This window comes from Acanthopagrus latus, chromosome 14, assembly GCF_904848185.1.
Source record: "Acanthopagrus latus isolate v.2019 chromosome 14, fAcaLat1.1, whole genome shotgun sequence".
Classification (NCBI taxonomy): Eukaryota; Metazoa; Chordata; class Actinopteri; order Spariformes; family Sparidae; genus Acanthopagrus; species Acanthopagrus latus.
In genome coordinates this window covers 17,762,393-17,782,133 of record NC_051052.1, presented here as the reverse complement: position 1 = coordinate 17,782,133, position 19,741 = coordinate 17,762,393, and the positions used below count along the sequence as shown (strand labels likewise).

The window sequence follows — 19,741 nt, the reverse complement described above, 5'->3', positions numbered from 1 at the left end:
TGTGTCCTTACCCGTTAATAAAGGCAGCTGAGCCACTGCTAACAAGTTTCCCAAACCATGCAAGCCCATCTCCAACAACTTTAAAGTCAGCTAGCTAACACAACACAACATAACCACTCACTTAAACTGACCAGCAAACGTTAGCTAACAAGCTTTCATGGCTTTCTGAAGAATACTACACACATTTAACAAAATACTTAATGCCGATTTTACCGAAACTATTAACTTGTTCTGAGCCAGTGACCTACATTTAATTATCTGTGCATTATTCATATAATAAACATGGCAGAGATAAAACGACCAAAATCACAATGGAGTTTGGTGTACCGAGCGAAACACAACTTCCATCACGGATTTAAAAAACAAATCTCACAGACATGAGAGGGACGCTGGCTCCCTTTTAACCCACACTTAAGTAGAACAACAACATGTAGCCAAGGCATGAAGGTAGTTAAAATGTGTAACTTGCCGAGTAATAATAGTTAAAACAAATCAGTACACTTCCCACACAGACATGAAAACACCTCTACTGAGCAGGAAAATGTACACATAAAGCAGAATCATACAGAACAATTTACTGACCGTGTGTGTGTCCTCAGAGAAGAGCTGTCCAGAGTGAAGATCCCGCAGCCATTAATATTGGGCTTTTAAGTTTTGGAGGGAAATGCCCTAACTTCGCGCGGGAAACGAATTAAGACCGCCCCTTTAGGCGCGCACCGCCTGCATCCGTCAAAATGTCTGTGGGGGGGACTTATTTTGCCTGACTTCCTGGTCTAACCAGAGATCCATTGGTCTGGTTTAGGCTGTTTAGCCCCATTGGTAGAGCAGGCCTCCCATAAACAGAGACTCTGGGGCTGATTCCTGGTTGGGGTCCTTTACTGCACCCTGTAATCAATCAATCTGTCTTGTTAAAATAAATCAATATTAATGGGACTAACACAACTGAATAGCAGCTTGCATTGATATTTCACTTCTCTGGTCTTTATTTGTTATCATTCTAAAACTCACAGAGAGTAATCACGTTACACTATAGATGATAATAATAATAAAGTAAGAAAAAAAACAACATTTTCCCCTTCAGATTTTTATATATTGTACAGTGTATTTAACCACATTCTAAAAACTGGTTCATCTGTCAGCAAAGAAACATTACAGAGCATTTACAAACTGGTATAAACAATTTTTAAAAACAGTTTAAACTGAGACAGCATCAGTAATCAACATGGAAGTAAATGAGTTATGGATTACTATTTCTGTTACTCACTTAAATGCTTTTGAACCAGATGCAAATATCCTGTTTGAACACTGTTGACACATTTAACTGTACTGCTCAGGTCTGACCACATGAGGTCGCTGTGTAACCACGGCCTCCTGCACAGACTGTTCCTGTCTAAGAAAAACTTCATGACTCATGAGTCTGAGGAGAAGCACTGGTTTGATTTGAACACAACAAATGATCATCTTATTATGGATTCTGGTTCATTATTTATACTAAGCAACTTTTATTTTAAAAGTGTCTTAGCAGGATGCCAGCCTCCTCGCAAAAAACAATCAATTTGATGGCCGTTGCATTGAGTTTAAACACACAGGAGTTTTACTATATCGCTCTGTTTGTTCATGTTGTTGAACAGCACAGGGTGTTTCTATTAATAGCGGTCATTTGGTGCCTTTCTTTGCTGATAGACACAGTTGTCCCTTGCCACCAGCAACCCAGAGTGCTTTGATTATACTGGAGCCACCTGCTGTCCTCATGTTGTGCACAGGCACTGTGGGATGAGACAGACATGAGACACTCTCATAGGCACCAAGATCTGTTTTCTGCTCCTCTAAGACCTCAATTAGTCCATCTTCACTCTGACGAGGCTCCAGAAGATTTATATTACTGAAACATAACCCCCCTTGGAGATGATGTGTTGTCTGCCACATACAAGAACAGCACAATAATGTCAGAATGTTCATCCTAAGGAGGTGCGTGGAAAAGTTTAACTGGGATTCTCAGACGCAACCAAGCACCTGTCCCTCCCCGTCAGTTATCTCATCCTCTAAAAACTGCGTTTGTCCTTTTCCACTAATAACTCAAGACGTGGGAACACAAATTCTTGACATCAGCATTTAAATGTTGCCGCGTGGGAGCAATTACGCTTTAATCCACTCAGCCCTGAGAGCAGAAAGCCTCCAATAGCAAGAATGTTTTAATTACATTCCAAAGTGGAGACGAGGCCGGAGCAGTGAGGCTCATCTTCAGTGTCATTGTTCTTACTGAAGGTCCCTTTCTTAACAAAAATAACTGCTGGTACACAAATATCAACACTGAGCTGACTGATGATAAGAATAAATAATTCTGCTTGAACTGAATCTACATTTATATCACCAAGTTTGTTAAACAACAAAAAAATGAATGTGCTTTTATGGAACCTTATCCATGAATAAGTTTCTTTTTGTGTGTATGCTTATCCCAGTTTTTGTTTTAATAATAAGGCAATATGATTTAAAATGCACAATAAAAAGGCCCACACAGTAAAGTGAAACGTCATATTTCCCATTACACCATTGTGGCCCCCTCGCAGGCTCTCACTCTCAAACACCAGGTGACGTCAGAGAAGTCGATGAGGGCTTGGGGCTTAAAGCCTTATGGGGGAAACTGATCACATTACAGCAAGCGTTACATGAATTGTATTCAAGGCAAGGCAGCTCATTTCATGTAGAGGGGGAAATTCAGAGTAGTAGATTCACAGACAGAGCAGAAGGAGACGACCTCAGCGTGTTTAATGTTAGTAATGCTGCTGCCAAATCTAGAAAATGATTTATATCAGTGAGATCTCAGTTAGAAAATGATTCATACATACACGTATTGCAAGTTATGGTTGTGTTGTCTTCTTCTGAACCTGAGAATAACGCCTACTCAAGCGAGGATGTGTGGCTCTTTTCTGCATAGTGTGGCTCTACACAGGTGCAGCAGCTCCACGTCACAATGTGACAACAGCTTTGTTGTTGTTGTTGTTGTTCCTCTTCTTCTCTGTGTTTATTGGCAGCTGGCAAACCAACTTTAAAGTAGTGTGTGTAAATGCTGCACTTATTAAGTCACCTGAAACAATTCAGCTTTGTGTAATCGGTTATGTAAATCGGATATGATTTCAATATCTGCCAATAATCAATAATGTTGGGGTTGATCATTTATCGGTGTCGATATATATCATGCAACCCGAGATATAAACATCCATGAACAATTTGACAGTCATCAAAAGTAATACAAAAGCCATACATCAAAACATCAAACATACATCTTGTTTAAAAATAAATGTTATATCAAGACTTAAAACGACCTCTCTCACAAATATGTTAAAGTAATGTAAGAGAGAAACGACAAAACCACAAATCTCTGAGTTGGGTTTGACCAGCTGACAGCTTCCTAAAGCTCTGAGGGCCGTACTGGGTTTATATTCTTAACAGAGATCAGCTCAGAGTTTAGTTTTCTAACTCGCACCTCACATCTTAGTTTGTTAATGCTTACAGTGCGCGGGATATTCTAGATAAGGACTCATTTTGGAAAAACATGACAGCTGTAACTTCCTGTCTGTAAAATCCTCACCGGCTCTGACGAACTTAAAAGATTCCAGTGCGCTTTGTTAATGGAAGTTCTTAAACACCGCATGCTTTCCCCCGCTGGCTTCTAAACTATCACGCCGGATTAGAGAGACGCTCTGAGTTGCGGTACATTTTTCTGCTCCCAGAGGCTCAGCGTGGATGTTATTAGTCGTGGATGATACCAGGAGTCGGAGAGAGCACAAGTATGTGTGTGCATCTGTTGTGTATCTGAAATAGTCTCTCATCTTGTCCTTACAAAGGAATGAGGAGCGCTGCAGGGTCAGAGTACACAGCAGAGAGGGGGGTCCATCAGGGGATGAGTGGGGGTATGTGCGGCTGACAAGACTTGCCGAGGAGAAAATAGATTATTCCATCTGTCTAGAAATCCGCCCTGCTGCTGACCTACACTCTGGAGACTTCCCTCAGGCTCCGGTCACATGGTAAAGACAAACCCTTAAAAAGCTGTAGCCCGAGACCACTGTCGCCTCTTGTGTGCAAGACACCAGCTGGTCTTGGTGTTCGTCCTGCTTCCTCCTCCCTAGAAAGCCTCCATCATGTCAGACACTGAGGAAATTGTCGAGGAGTACGAGGAGGAGGAGGAGGAGGTGGAAGAAGAAGTTGAAGAAGAGGAAGAACAGCAGGATGATGAAACAGAGAAGAAAGAAGAGCACGAAGAGGAGTCCAAACCACGACACAAGACAACCTATGTGCCAAATATCGCTCCTCCGAAGCTCCCTGACGGCGAGAAGGTCGATTTTGATGACCTGCACCGCAAGAGAGTGGAAAAGGATTTCAACGACCTCCAGTCCCTCATAGAGGTGCATTTCTCCAGCCGTCAGAAAGAGGAGGAAGAGCTGATCGCTCTGAGGAACCGCATCGAACGCCGCCGGGCCGACAGGGCAGAACAGCAGCGAGTCCGCAGTGAGCAGGAACGTGAGCGCCAAACCCGTCTGGCCGAGGAGAGGGCGAGGCGTGAGGAGGAGGCCGCCAAACTGCGCGCCGAGGAGGAGGCAAAGAAAAAGGCCATATTCACCAACAAGTCCTTCGGCGGCTACCTGCAGAAGGTGGACCAGAAGAAGGGCAAGAAGCTGACGGCAAGAGAGGAGAAGAAGAAGGCCCTGATGGACCGCAAGAAGCCGCTCAACATCGACCACCTGAACCAGGAGAAGCTGGCAGAGAAGGCCCAGGACCTCTGGCAGTGGCTCCACCAGCTGCACGCCGAGAAGTTCGAGCTGGCTGAGAAGCTCAAGAAGCAGAAGTACGAGATCTACGTGCTCCGGAACCGAGTCAGCGATCACCAGAGGGGCTCCAAAGCGTCCAAGACGAGCCGCGGGGCAAAGGGCAAGTCTGGCTCCTGGAAGTAAGAGCCGCTCCTTTGAAACTGGACAAGTTGTTTCTGGACTATCTGCTGCCCTGTATCGTACAAAGCTTTCCCAGGCTTTGTGTTTCTGCTCATGTCTGATTGTTTTAACTTTCTGATGTGGTTATTCACTTCAGAACTGTGGTTGAAGATTTAACTCTGATGGGATGTGTGCTGGTGTTAGTTCCACCACTCGTCTAGAATTTTGTCTTTACACACCAACAGTATTTTTGTGCTTCGTCTATGATACATGTTAAAATGTGTGATTAAAGGTGTAAAAGTCTTCAGAAAAGGTGCCAAAATATAATTTGTTCCCAATAAATCAAGACGTATTTTAATATCTTTTGGAATCCAGTGACGTTTTTTTCATGACGGTGATCAAGTTTCTCTCACTTCATTCTAACCTCTTGACACATAGAACTATTTTTTGAAAACGATGCCTCTTAAAGGCTGAATTTGGTTTTTTTTTCATTGTTAACTGAACAACGGTGAAAAGTCATGTTGTCAGGGTGGGTGTGGCTGTGTTAAGATCCAACAGGTGTTGCACAGCTGAGTTTTTCAGGAGCTAATTTAGTCTCTGAGTCCTCGGACCGAACAGTGTTGGCCTGCAGTGTTTTTAGCAAAAAAAGACCCAACTGTTGACGGAGAGGTCGAGCCCACGACCCCGAGAGGCTGCAGGAGCTTTACTGAGGGGTGTCGGGTAGCTTTAAAGGTCTTTAACTGCATTTAACAAGTAGCAATTCTCCAAAACTCCAAAAGGTACAGACTTTTTTTCTATGAATTTTGCAATGAATGATGACATAGAGAAAGTGCAAAAGGGACGACACAAACAAACAACTGATTCAAAAGACAAATCTGAACTTGATTTTTATGTTTTTATTCATTCTCCCCAGCACATTCTAGTATTTTGTTTATCCAGTCGATGTTAACATCAAACATTCTTTTGTCTAACATGTGTAACAGATAATAATATGCTGTATTTTCCCCACATCCTCACCAGTTATATCACAGCTTCCTGTTTCATCACATATTACATGTTTTTATAAATGCTGTACCCAAACTATCCTCATGTGTGGCATTAAAACCATCCAAATCTCTACATTTGAGTTTTGAAAAACAACATTTAAACATTAAAAAAAACTGCAGTAAAGACAAACATGCCATAAAATACCAGTTTCTGTTTTAAAATCCAAATTTTGAGATTAATTCATCCAGTTTGATTGATATCAGATCAGAAGACTGTTTCAAGATGGCGTAGCATAGAAACTAGGGTCACCCAGAGCGGTTCTGTTTACTCCATGTTAGAGCAAATATCAAATCAAAAGTATTCCGAAAAGGCCACAATAGCCCAAGAGTCACAAGGGTTAATGAGACTGCAATCATCAGCCTCAATATGACAGTTCATATAAAAAGCATCTCACACATTACACATCAGTAAAAACAGCAAAACACATTATAACAAATTCATTCAAAGTAATTCATCTGAATTGATGTGGAGCAGATCAGTCACTCAGTTCTGTTGTAGTCCAAATCTTTAGGTCAAATGAATGTCAAAGTAGTGACATATTTTCTCCACTAGATGGCACCAGAGCACCAGTTTGTGGCGAACAGCTTTTGAAGCACACACACACACACACACACAAATACACAGCTGAATGCTGTATACTTGCAAACTGTAATGATAATAAACGGAGGCTGCCACGTTTCTGTACACCAAAAACCTTTATATCCACAAAACAACAAAAGCTCAGGATTTATTGTTTTGGGCATCAGCGCTGTCGCCTTCCTCCAGGTTCTCTGGCTCCCCCACCATCAGAAACATGTGTATGATTTGATTTGATTTGTTTTATTTTCATGTCATGCACATGTCAGTCTTTGAACAAAAGATACTGCCTTTCCCCCAAAGTTTACAAAAAGCTTCCCTTCCTGAAGCACAATTCGAGTTTTCGTAATCATCCAGCTGAAAGACATCAGAATAAGTGGAGGCCATTTTAGTAAGAAGTACATCCTGTACATCCTCAGGAAAGAAACAGGGCTCTGACAGGAAAGACAAACCCAATGATAAAGCTCACTCTCAATTTCACCGTCACTCTGGTTCAGTTTCGAGGCAACTTTGAACAAGTTACTGAACCCCAAATGTCTCCTGATGAGCACCTTGAGAGAGTGTGTAGTTTTGCAACATCTGTCTATTCCAAAGCCGAAACATCTGACATTCATGTCTGATGTTTGGAGGTTCCCAACCCTAAATGTATGTATATTAAGTTAATTCTCCAGTTGGTGCCAATGAACTGGCTTTGTAGTGGCTGCCCTCTGCTCCTCATGAACGAGTTGTCAGATTGTACTAAAGTATACATTGTGCTGAATGTGATACCTGCAGACGGGTTTTTCACATGCACTACAGTGAAAACACTCTTTACAGCAGTAAGTGTTGGACCAAGGTGCAGGAACATTTGTCTCCCCGTGCAGCTTTTGATCGGCTGCCAGGTTTGGGCCGTAGAAGCCATACAGCTGTTTTGCTCTCATGGTGGTGACAAGCCATTAAAGCCTTCCAGACACGGCGGTATGCCAACAGGTTACCATAGAGACTGCAATCAGGTCTCTCTATATACCCCCCTCCAGCCTCAACACGCCCACTCACACACACGCACACACACGCACACACACACTTCATCTTAAAGGTGTGGGTTCGTGTTGACGATGTGGGGAAAGAGAAATGCCCCAGCTGACAGCGCGAGGCCATACCGGTGCATCAATCGACCCAGCCGCTTGGCGCCAGGGAACACGACGTTCCCAAAACTCTGCTGCTGAGTTAATTTGAAGACAAGTTTGTTGCTTGTGTTTCAGTTCAGATCCACACCTGCCACTGCTGCATTGTGTTGACGTGAAGGAAGGCACTTTAGGGCGATGCACATGGAGTCAAAACGTGTCCTCTCATATCAAAAAGGCGGCGTGAACTGGTGTGTGTCTGTGTGTGTGTGTGTGTGTGTGAGTGTGTGTGTGTACCAGCAACAGCAGCTGCAGGCTCATTGGGGGGGCGTTGTCGGCTCATTAGTACCCAGCAGAGACTAGAGGATAATGGAATCACTGCATGATGGACATTTCCTGGGCCACACGTTCAACTCTGACCAGGAACTTATTATCTAGTTCAGCTGATTTATTATTTGTGTTTTAATCAAGAGTGAAGCAGAACTCGTCCCGTGTCTGTTGTTGTTACTTGGGACCACAGTTTCACAATATTTGTGCATTGAGGAATGCAAAAACTCCTTTTCAAGGGGAGATTTGTAACATATGGCTGCCATTTCAGTTTAAACCATTCAAAACATGAACATTATCAACAGTTCAGACATTATGCCAAACAAATATTGCAGAGACGTCAGCGTAAGTCTGGTAATACCACATTTAGGACAAAACCGGCAAGTTCTCTGTCTTAATAAATAAACAAAATAAACACAATACTGTACTTTTTAGAAAAGCTACAACTGCATTTAAGTTTCCTCTCTTTAACCGAACAAACACAAGCTGTTAAAAGTGCAATCCATAAGTATAACCAGCATCTGGTCGGGTCGACTGCCTGCATGTAAATGTAGCCACGGAGGAGCAAAACAACACAAGTGATGTCTTTCTTGATTGAGTCATAATGTCCAAATTTACCATATGTGCCTCGATAACTCCAAAGTATCCAGCATAATGGCTGTCATGAGCCTTTGTGATGCACTCTCTCATGGTTCCTATTAATTATTCACGAATTTCTTTAATTAGGATTGAAATTAGATGCCTGTTGGTAAGCACCATGAGAGATGAAAACCCATTTTCAGACTCATTCTCTTTGCTTTGCGATAAAGAAAACTCCTCCAGGGTTTTGCATTTTCATTAGAACATTATCTTGTTTCGGAGCAGAGGAACCTTTTCACACCCGGCGAAAAGAAGAATCTGTTTTCTTACATCAGGAAATTGGTGAAAATATAATAATGTAGCAATAGCTCTGCATATTATCCCAGCTTTTAAGTTTAATACATTCAGGCAGACAGTTTTGTAATAGTTCACTCATCAGTCTGGTCAGTCCACAAAGACAATTTAGTGGATTTGTCTTGTTTTTCTACAAATTAAGACAACAGAAATGTAGAGTATCATATGATTACAACAGTCCTCAACAAACGCTTTAACATTCAACATTTCTGAAGTAATCGTAGAAAGTAGCTGAGTAGTTTCGCACGAGTATTTGATTTAAATGCAACTTTTCTGCTCCAGAAAACTCATCTGACCAGAATAAGATTTTACAGAAGATTTTATAAAGTACTGCTGCATGTTTGTGTTAAGACAAGATAAATAGTATGATGTTCAAACAAGATAATAGATGTGGTGGCAGCCAAGCTGTCCATTACTCCCTGATAATGGACACTTTGCCTGGCTTTATCCCACTTATGACACGACAGAGAGAAAATCAAGACCACTAATATGTTTTTATGCACTTTGCAATCACAAGCCATTACTCTGTTTCCATGTTTATGTCATTAACATGCCAGAAATGTAACATTATGCAAGCAAGATTAAATATCAGTAACACAGAATTGGTGAAGACTTCTTGTTGCAGCTTTACAATAACAATCCTGTGGTGTTCAGAGGACGATGCACTGACTGAAGGACAAGACTCAGCGCTGTTGTTGTTGTTGTTGTCACTCATTTTGAATACAGGATAAAGCGCCTTCATTTAAAACGGTGAACAGACAGCTTCACTGGAGCGGCTCAGTAGTTCCACAGTTGTCCGTCAGAATCCAATCAGAATCAAGTGTTCACCCAGACCATGGTGTACGACAGAGTAAATAGTGATGTGTTTCAACAAGATTGTCGTTATAATGTGAATGTGACAAACAACAAACTTTTTTCATTTTATGACATGACACTGATCTGTTTTTCTGCCGTGGCAGCAAAACACTGCTCTGGAAAATAGCTTGCTGCTGCAGCTTAAAACACTTTGTGAGCCGTGAGAGTGAATTAAATCAGTGACAGTTCGATTATGGCCACTTTAAGCAGATTGTGCTGTGAATGCCTTTGAATACAGGATGATTGCAGGAGCATTTTTACAGTATGACATCGCTATTTTTCCTTTATGATCTGAGTACATGTTCTACTACATGCTGACTTAAATTGGCACATTAATCACTTACATGTACCGAAGTGGTTTATGTAGCACCTATTACAATATTAACAAGTCGGAGAATTGGGTACTCCAGTAATAATCATGATTTAACCCAAGAGGTGATTTTTGCCACTTTAGAAATAGGACAGCAGTGTTTTTGTGCACATTTTTTAAAATTTTCTTTTTACCCCTCTGGTCGGTGGTTTCTTTACGACAGACTTCAGTGTGTTGTTCTATTGTAAACACACACACATACCCCAGTGGGGGAACCAGCTGTGAGAAATGCTGCCGCTCCAGCTCTCTGGATGCCTTTTGCCTGTGGATAAATTAGCCTGCCCTGGAGACACGGCCATTTGGGCTTAGCTCCAACCTTCTCCAAATTGAGGTGGGAGTTGGTAGCAGCCGGAGGTATAAAGGAGCTTTGGCCTATCCGACAGGGCATTAATCTCTGTAGCTCCTCAGCATCCTGCAAGCGTTCGAGCCCACATCCCTCTGGCCATATAAAGATTTGATGCCTCCATGCATCTTATCATCACCTCACTGTGCCCCTTTGGAGGTGAGTCCATGAGTGCGGAGCGTCAGTGTCTGTCTGTACTGGAATGTCGCTATCCGTCTGGTGCATAGTCGAGATGAAAATAGCAACAGGGGGTCTTTAATTACTGGGACATTTAACCAGACTCTCTTAATGAGAGGAGGCTTGGCTAACAAGCGGCTCAATCTGAAGATGCAGCCTGAGCTCTGATCACTCCTGCTGCTTAATTAGAAGTGTGTGTTTTTTTGATGTTTTGGAACAAATTGATCTGACTTTGTTCTGTGAAGTGTTGGAGTCTGTTCCTCTTCCCAGCCCTACCCCGAAGAGGACAATGTGTGAGCTTGTAAAGAAAGTTACAACAAATAACAGAGGCTTGAGAAGACTTCCTGTATTATGGATATATAGTGATATGCGGATCACAGTTGTATCCACTAGATAATCTGCAGATCAGGTAGCAGAAACATGAGTACATGAGAGCTTAGCTTCCCTGATTATTTAAATGCCTCGTCAGGCAGACAGGATCGGTCAGGATCTAATGTGAATTAGTGTTCTGTGTTCTTCCATGTAGTCCAGATTCATACACTGAAATTGTTTGTGCTCAAGCTGCCGTCCACCTGATCAATCCTGAGCTCCATCAGAGCTAGTCAAAAAAATATATTGCAAATGCTGAGAGTTAAATTCTGTGTCCTCTGGAGAGCTTTCTGTCCTGTCAAGTTATTACCGACAACTTGACCTGTTTGTTGAATCACACTGAAAGAGCACAGTCTACTGCTTTCAACAGCTTCTCTCAGTTTGATGTAAAGCACCAGACTGGATTTATGAACACACTCCATATCTAATCATAATACATTATCTTTTCTTGAGAGAAATCCGCCCTGTGGCAGTTATTGAAATAGAACAGAAAACTTAACTTCATAAATACAGTGCACATAACCTGAAATACAGCAACCTTAATAGGTCTTTGGAGACCAAAGAATCCAAGTGATGAAGGTCTATTTAGATTTAAAGAGGTAATAGCTCAGAGTTGTTATATAAGGCAGATAAAAACCTTTTTCTCCAGGGGAAGTATAGCTCCTGTGGCTCAAAGACAGATCATATTGTTCACCAACATCCCACCTGCCTGCTCTCTGATGGTTGGCAAACTTTTCTCTACATTTCAAATTTCAAAAAGCAGAGTGCTGATTTCATAAAGGACTCACTGAAACTGTTTTCCACCATTTTCCTTAGACTGAAAATTGACTCTGTGTTGGCCTGAGAGGTTTGGCGATTAACAAAAAAGGTTCAGATGTGCACTGTTGAATTCAGTTGTTGTTTGGAAGCTTTTGTGATGCATGTCTACAAGTCTTTAATTTGGATCATGTTATGGACATGAAAGGGTAAAACTACAGTAAGTTATACAAGAAAAACACAGATTAGAGAGACCAACATTTGAATGTTTCACAGGAATACAGGCTTTTCTAAGATCCTAACTGAGCAAACAATCTTGCGACCCTGACCACTGATCATGGCTGCAGAGTTACATGTTGCACCTCTCCTAAAAACAAAGATTACAGTTGCAGAATACAAAGTTTGTTCAGACCCCCATGGAGTACTCTCATCAAAAAGTTAATGAAGAAGTAAAGAGTTCCAGCTGAGGACAGACAGCTCACAGAAAACCTTGAAACCAGCACTGTATATTGCTGTGATCCTTGTACACAGTAGTTCCTTCGATCTAAATCACTCAAGAAAGTTGATGCTCTCAGGTCGTGCTCCTGTTCGTGTTTCATAATATCGCTCATGCTCAATTAAATGTGCAGGAAACACAGATGTGTAGGAATAAATGCAGAGGAACTGTGAGTCATTGCAGATGAATGTGTGTCTGTGTGTGCGTCGCGTTGTTTCGTCATGTATCACGGGGAAACACTATAAATACAAACCCATGCAGTTACCTAACAGCTTCCTGGCGGCGGCGGTGCCCACAAGCACATTGTAAGGACGCAGGTCAAAACTATGACTCATCACTGGAGTGTAGGAGGTCAGGCTGTTCATTCATGGAAAAACTGTTCAGATACCATCCTTATGTCAACCATCTGCCAGCTGCTTTTAGCTCCGGCTTCCGACGGAGATACTGACTGGGAAACACCGTGGAGAGAGTCAGTATCAGGTCTGTGAGTGGACAAGCAATCCTATTGTCAAAAGAAAAAAACAAAATGGACACTCAGACTGAAAGTCTTGTTTCATAACAGTTTCTCTGTTGTTGAAAAAATGCTGATATTTTTAGTGACACTCTAATTCACTCAATGCACGTTGACCTGTTTCAAGCTTTGCAGTTTAAAACCATCATTATGAAGAAGGTGATTGTGTTCAAAATGTGTTTTTTAGTAAAACTGAAAGCTTGAAACAGCAGAATTCCTCCGTTATTGCTGATTAATCCCACTTTTGTCTCAAGACACGTTTGTTCAGATCTGGAGGTCAGAGGTCACTTAAATGTGAGACTGAAGAGGGTTTTTATCGACTGCATTGGATTTAAAGCTACAATTTGTAGAAAGTGACATCGGCACTGACGACCACCCGCGGTTTGAGTGCAACACCACTGCTGGAAATACAAATCCCAGGTCTGTAGCAACTTGTCAGACATAATGTTGCTGTTATTTTAATGCTTTAAATGATCATGTATAACCTGTTCAAGCATTTAAAGTACCGAGAGGTCAAAACTGACAGAAGCTGCTAAGTGTCACTGCCGGAACCAGCCATCACCATCACGAGCAGAGAGGAGATGAAAGGTTGCAAAACTTGCTTTATTAGACGGCGGCGACACGAAGGGGGAACGTATTGATGTATGTGGCTAAAAATAGATGTTTTACCCCATGGGTAAGAGCATAGGAATCTTCTGTCATTACTCTCCCTGCTTCAATTGATCCGTCTTGACAGAAATGTCCGACTCATGAATAAGCATGACGGGGGATTCACATTAAGACCAGCAGAGGAACTTTTGAACCTTAAAGTGTGAACGTTTTAATTGTGATATTCAGATTGGCCCTAAAGCAAAGAAGAAGTGTCATTATTGCTATATTTTGATAATGTTATATTTTATAACAAGCTCTTCAAGATGGTATTTTCCATTTTTGTTAAGGTCGGAACAAAAAGGGGCCCAAACACGAGACAAAAAAAGGGATCAGGCAAGACCACAAAGTCCAAACTGAAACAATATGAAGTTCACAACACAGGACATAAAAGATGAATTAAAAAACAGAGGAAGCAGGCAGTGGCAAAATCAGACGACCTATGGAAGAACAAAAAAATACAAAACTCGATAAACTACAATCCAAAGAAGAAACGCAGGCAGACTGTGACGCATGACAAGAACAGGACAGACGAACTGACGAAGAGCGATGAAGACAAGCCTGCATCCAACTGCAGACTCTGGGACTTTGCGGACGCATTCGCGGGGAGTCCTCAAGTCTTGTGGGCTGTCAAAACTCACATTTCATCCAGTCCACAAGAGCCCTCAGGCGGACTTTATGACTTCCAGACTTCCAGATAGCCTGCTTGGGATGCAGACTTCAACAGAATTTACTGATCTAATTACCCACAATTCCTGATGTGATGACAGTAAACACCTCACGGTAAGTTTGACTAAAGCTTTAGTTCGCAAGTCCAGAGGGTAGAAATATGGATTCAGCCAAGGACTTAAATACATAGGTGGATATAAGTAAGAAATCACAGGTGAGGAGCAGAAAGGATCAGAAAAACAGATAAAGGAAGGAAATGAAAATCAAAACGTGACACATGAAGACAGAACTTCAAAATAAAGCAGGAAATAACGAAACCAAAAACTCAAAAAAAACTCAAACTACGGCCACTGGTTTTAATAATTTCAACTCTTGTTTCTGATGAATCATGTTCTGATCTTCAGCTTCTCCTGAATATATTAATACCCATGAGCCTTTGCTGCCATCGATGGAGTATAATCAGAATTCAAAGAATTACATTTTTCTTATTATTAAAGTTAAACTTCAAAGTAACCACAGCAGAAAGTTCAAAAGAAGCATTAAGTAGCAGAAAATGGAAGTACCTCAAAAATCCACAACTGTAACTTCTAGTATTTTCTTTGAGAAAGTCTGTATTAATGTTATAATGAAGCATATTCGTCATAATACACAGATTTCTTTGTCTCACTGAATTTTGTCTTAAGAAAATTGATCCCAGTGAGTGTTCTCAAAGAGATTAAGACTAAAGCTTTGTCAATCCTCTAAATGATTTTCCACCTTGTTAGATCATCACTGCGGCTCCGTGTAATTCTGATACCCTCTGACTCAGACTTGTGTTAAGTCCTGTTTTAAATTTGGTCTGAAGGTGGTAATTAAGGCATCGTGAGATCTCACTGAGACTGATGGGATACAAGAGGTTTCACTGTGGCTCCAACAGGTGTGAGCAGCGGTACTATCATCAGCGCCATCACAGTGGCGGGAAGACGTTGTAATAACCGGTTGGAAAAGGTCTCCGCGAACGGGCCTCTTCAGCTGCTCTGCTGATTTACACTGCGAGCAGAGGTGGAGGAGTCAGCATGAATCACTCCAGATACTGAGAGGACACAGCGGAGGATGTGAGCTTGAATCTAAATGCAGCCGTTTGTCAAACGTCGTACATTCCGTCACAGGTATGGCTCATCCTGCAGCACGGCAATTCATAACCGGAGACACATGTCCGATGTCCAGATGAAACAGGTGGGCAGGGACGAAGACGGACACGTTTACCGGAACAGAACACACGAACACAGATCTAAAGACGTCAGATCTCCCCCGCTGACCACACAGGAACAAAGAGTTCCTGCTAACGACCACACAGAAACATCACCGCACTCGTCTTCCTTCATCTGAAATGTGCGTAATCACAGATAGATTCTTTAAGGAAGCTACTTACTCAACCACCACTAAGATCAATTACCTTCTAATGCAAAAACGTCTCAAATGCACATTATTCCTTGCAAACCAAGACAGGAGAGGACAGTTAATGTCAGATCAGTGTAGGGACGAAGATGATCTTTTCATTTTGAGTCGTCAAAAGACTTCCTCTGACTCGATGTCAGGGGGTTTACATCCACTCTGCGAGGATGACCTTTATTAACACTGAGCTGTGCTTCATCTCTCTCAGGTACTGAACTGAAAATGAGCACGTGTCTATGTCTTTGTATCACTGCTTTTCATGACTCGTGTCTAATACGATAATCATCCGATCATTTGCATATTTCCTGGAAATCTTTTGCACCATAAATTTTTAGATCTGAATTATGTAACCCAGCTCTGACCAGATGCACCCTGAGCACTAACACGTGGTTGGGAGCCATGAACTTTTTTTTTTTTCTTTTTTTTTAATAGAGACACTGACGGCCATAAAAACGACCGTTGGGCTGTAATGGGCAGTGGCATTACATAACTGTCTGTCCGTTTACCCCTTTAACTGTAATTGTTCTGAGAATAGAAATAGCCACCGCTACCTCACGCTTAATGAGTTGACCTTCGACCCTCTGTTCCCTGTGGAAAATCAACCTATAATAAATCAATCTGTGCACAGTGTCTTGGAAATAAATACAAGCATCCACAGTTCCTGATGGATATGATAACATGACTTGGTATTAATTCATATTTATCAGCAAGTCGTAATGTGCGGAGTATTGATATTTTTGATTAAGTGAAAAGGAGAAACAAAGGTTTTGTCATATTAGCATCACTGAGGCTCTTTGATGCCCCAGTGATGGTTAATTAAGCCTGTTAGATGATCAAAGCTGTTGTTGAACCATTTGGAGTACAGACACGGTGCTGAAAGGTTACGTTCTGATTTTTTCACCTAAACGTTCAGAAGAGTACAAACACACTTAACTGATGAGATGACCTGTAACTACCTTTATTAGCTAGAAAACATACTGGGTCCACAGAATTCATCTTAGATGGACTAAGTTGAAAGTGGACGCTATTATCACTGAAAACTGACATTTTACACATGTTTTTCCAATTAAATATCCTGGTGCCTGGGGAAAGAATGACAATTTATGAGCTTAAAATACCCCTGAGAGAAATAAGAGCATGAAACCCATTATAGTCCTTTATTTACATTTGCTAAAGTAACCAAAAACAAGTGCTTACATGGAAAAACAGCCTATAAAATGAGAAAAATGTATGAAATGACATGAATGTGCATAATTTCCTAGCTTGGGGCTATAAAAAAAATCCATGTATATACCCGCGCATTCAAAAATGTGAAATCTCATTGGTTAAAGGATGTGTCAATTATTAAGAGAGGGTGGGTTTTTCATATAAGATCACTCATTGGCTGTTTCAGGCCAAGAGGGTGCGTTTTAAAGATCGTAACTGGTCAAATGAGGATGTCAGTCAATAGTTTAGAGGTAAGCAGCCATCTTGGGTAACTCTGTATTGCAGTTCAGTGGTGCTTGCTTTCAACAGTGAAGTCTGGTGCAATTTTGTTGCCGTTTATGCAATATAATACTGACACAGATCTACTGGACATTTGGAACTAAGAGAAGATGAATTGTTGGTGTTCGATACTCTACTTAAACACCCTGAAGCTCCAGAATTGTGTACGCACTTGTTTGCAGGCAAGTTGGTTTGTTTGTTTGTTGATTGTACCTGGCTGACGTGATTTTATCCTTTTAATTAACAGAAACACAAGAATCTAAGCTTCTATACACATAAAATTGAGGTGGATGGTTCAACATCTAAAACTCCACTATTTAAAATAAGCACTCATCTTTATTTACATCCTCTGTGTTGACAATTTGAAGCAAATCCTGCAGGTGCCGTGTTGACGTTCCCCACGAGACCAATCCAATCTCCTCCTAAGTCTTCAAAGAGCGTGACCCAGCAGAAATACCCATTCAGGAAATGACAAAGCTTTAATAACATGCATCGCCACATGGAGCTATTAGCCCTCGCTAACTAAAGATACAACTCCACTCTAAATATGGGTTTAGCATCCAAAGAGTGGGCAGCTTCATTGCCAAGGAAACTAATGCAACATCCCCCTTTTGTCTCTTTCTAGCCAATACCGTGGATCAAAAGGAAGTTGTGCTTCATGTCACGCTGCAAGAAAGATCAAAATGTTCCCTTTGTGTTACACCATCAAACGGATGCAAGATGAGATAGAGGGGACCATCACGCTTTTTTTTATTTTGTCTTGAGGGTCTTAAAAGCATCTCACAAAACTCAAGGCCTTGCCTCGCTCCATGGATTGGTGATGTAACATTTATTATATGCTTTAGCTGAAAAAAATAAAACCTCAGAGAGAAATATCAAGAATTTGGAAAAGAATGCTGCTTTACCAGCTTGTTTATATCTTCATACCATGTGGAAAAATAACTTCTTCTAAATTCTAATGACAACGAAAGGGACCAGCACTCTAAATATTTTCTTTCTACCATTTCTGTTTCTGTTCTGGTGTTCAACACTCTGAAAAAGTCAAAGCCTCTTCAGTCTGAGTAATTATGCCTTTTTAAACACTTGCTGCTCGCCACTCCAGTGAAAGGGAAAAGTTATTCTAATTATTTCCGTGACAGCATGGTGAAAGGCACTAACAAAGGCGGCAGCAGACAACGCTCAAAGAGCCTTGACAGAACTGTAATTAAAATGGTTCCTATTGATGTGATACTGCGACTTCTGCCCCACTGGTTACTGTAAGAGGCAGGTGTGGAGTTCAGTGAGGTGACACAGGCTGTGAAGTATTGCCACTTTTTTTTTTTTGACCACCATTATTCTGTTCACCGTAACAACCAATGCAGCAAGACATCGTTACAGATACCTGTGCTTGTTTTTGCAAGACCTGCTTTACTACTTTGTTGGATGTGTTCCCTATGCTTGACTCAAACTGTTGACTCACAGTGTAGTGTGGTTATGTCTGTTTTTCTTTCAGTTGTGACATGGAAGCTCATGAGCTACAGTAGCCCCAGTAAACACACCAACCTCAACCTTATGCTCTCACTCATCCTCTAGAGTTGCTCATCACTGCCATAAAGTCTGGGCAAAGCCGAACAGACAGGCCGGGTGGGCTGCAGCTGTGTGTCTGCCGCTGGTCGAGTACACTGCAGCTTCTACAGCTAAAGAGGTCGGTGTGTTTACTGGGGAAACTACAGCTCACAATCCGCTGTATCAGCTCCACAGCCAGTTGTTGGAAGAGAAGATCAGGTTTACCTGCATACAACCAAAGCCCGATTAAATGTGATCCGTCAATATAATTCAGACTACAAATGGAAACTAGAACACCTCCGATACTAAAATCCAAAGTATTTTGCGTTGAGATGCAGAAACCTTTGTCGAGGAAAGTCACAAATGCATTGCTGGTGAACAACATAATCCTAATTAATCTTTCATTTTTATTTCTAAAAATGAAACATTCAGTTTTTACTGTCTAGTACAGAAGTTAATCTCCATTTAACTGTTGGACAGAAAACCCATTGCACATGTTTCACTTGATGAAGTGAACCGTCTAGTCAGGTTAGAGAAGCTGATGCAACAAATGCTGTTTCAAAAACAATTTGATGAACATATTAATTCCACCTTCCCAGACAGAAAGAGACACGATGTGACTCTTCATTTTTTATTTATTTTGTTAAAATACATATGAAACAGATACAATAAATCATATTCCAAATGTTTACTTTAAATTGTTACAAAAGTTATCACAAACTGTACACATCATGACAGCAACCGCAGTTGTTTTTGCTCAATATAGATTCAACCAATATGCAAACGATTACAGCTCAAAGCTCTAAACTCCTAAACATGGAATAACTTGATAAGATAGAGTTGGCTTCACTGGGTGTCCAGTCGGACTAATTGTTCACAACTATTACAGGACGTGTATAAATTTCACTCCATTACAAGTCTGAGCTGTTCAAATAATCACCAAACAATAGAAATACATTGTGATGTCTCTATTTTTCATAAATTCACGGCAACTTCTTAATTCCAATTTTCCATATATACAATTGACAAGTATACTGTATGTACAAATGTAAACACAATGTTTAAAATTTGGACTTACTCTATCATATTCATTTCATACATTTTCCCTCGATAGGTGTGTTTTTAAAGTGGTGAAAGGCATGCTACAAGTAAAAATATATATATTTTATATT

At 41.2% G+C, this 19,741-nt stretch overlaps 1 protein-coding gene and 1 long non-coding RNA gene across 4 annotated transcripts in view; one reads left to right on the top strand and one right to left on the bottom strand.

Moving 5' to 3' along the window:
• LOC119032215 overlaps window positions 1–2,483 on the bottom strand; it is a 1,052,400-nt gene extending 1,049,917 nt beyond the window's left edge. Inside the window, exon 1 of one of the 3 annotated variants that reach the window (XR_005078798.1) lies at window positions 583–2,483. This is a non-coding gene — a long non-coding RNA (uncharacterized LOC119032215). Of the gene's footprint in view, window positions 1–11; window positions 546–582 lie in introns of those variants that run through there. The other 2 variants (XR_005078797.1, XR_005078800.1) reach the window with 2 other exon arrangements.
• Window positions 2,484–3,970: 1,487 nt separating this feature from the next.
• On the top strand, window positions 3,971–5,263 carry tnnt2c (troponin T2c, cardiac). The gene has a single exon (XM_037122322.1). The coding sequence runs from the start codon at window positions 4,140–4,142 to the stop codon at window positions 4,947–4,949; it is 810 nt and encodes a 269-aa protein (XP_036978217.1). The 5' UTR covers window positions 3,971–4,139; the 3' UTR covers window positions 4,950–5,263.
• The last annotated feature ends 14,478 nt before the right edge of the window (window positions 5,264–19,741 follow it).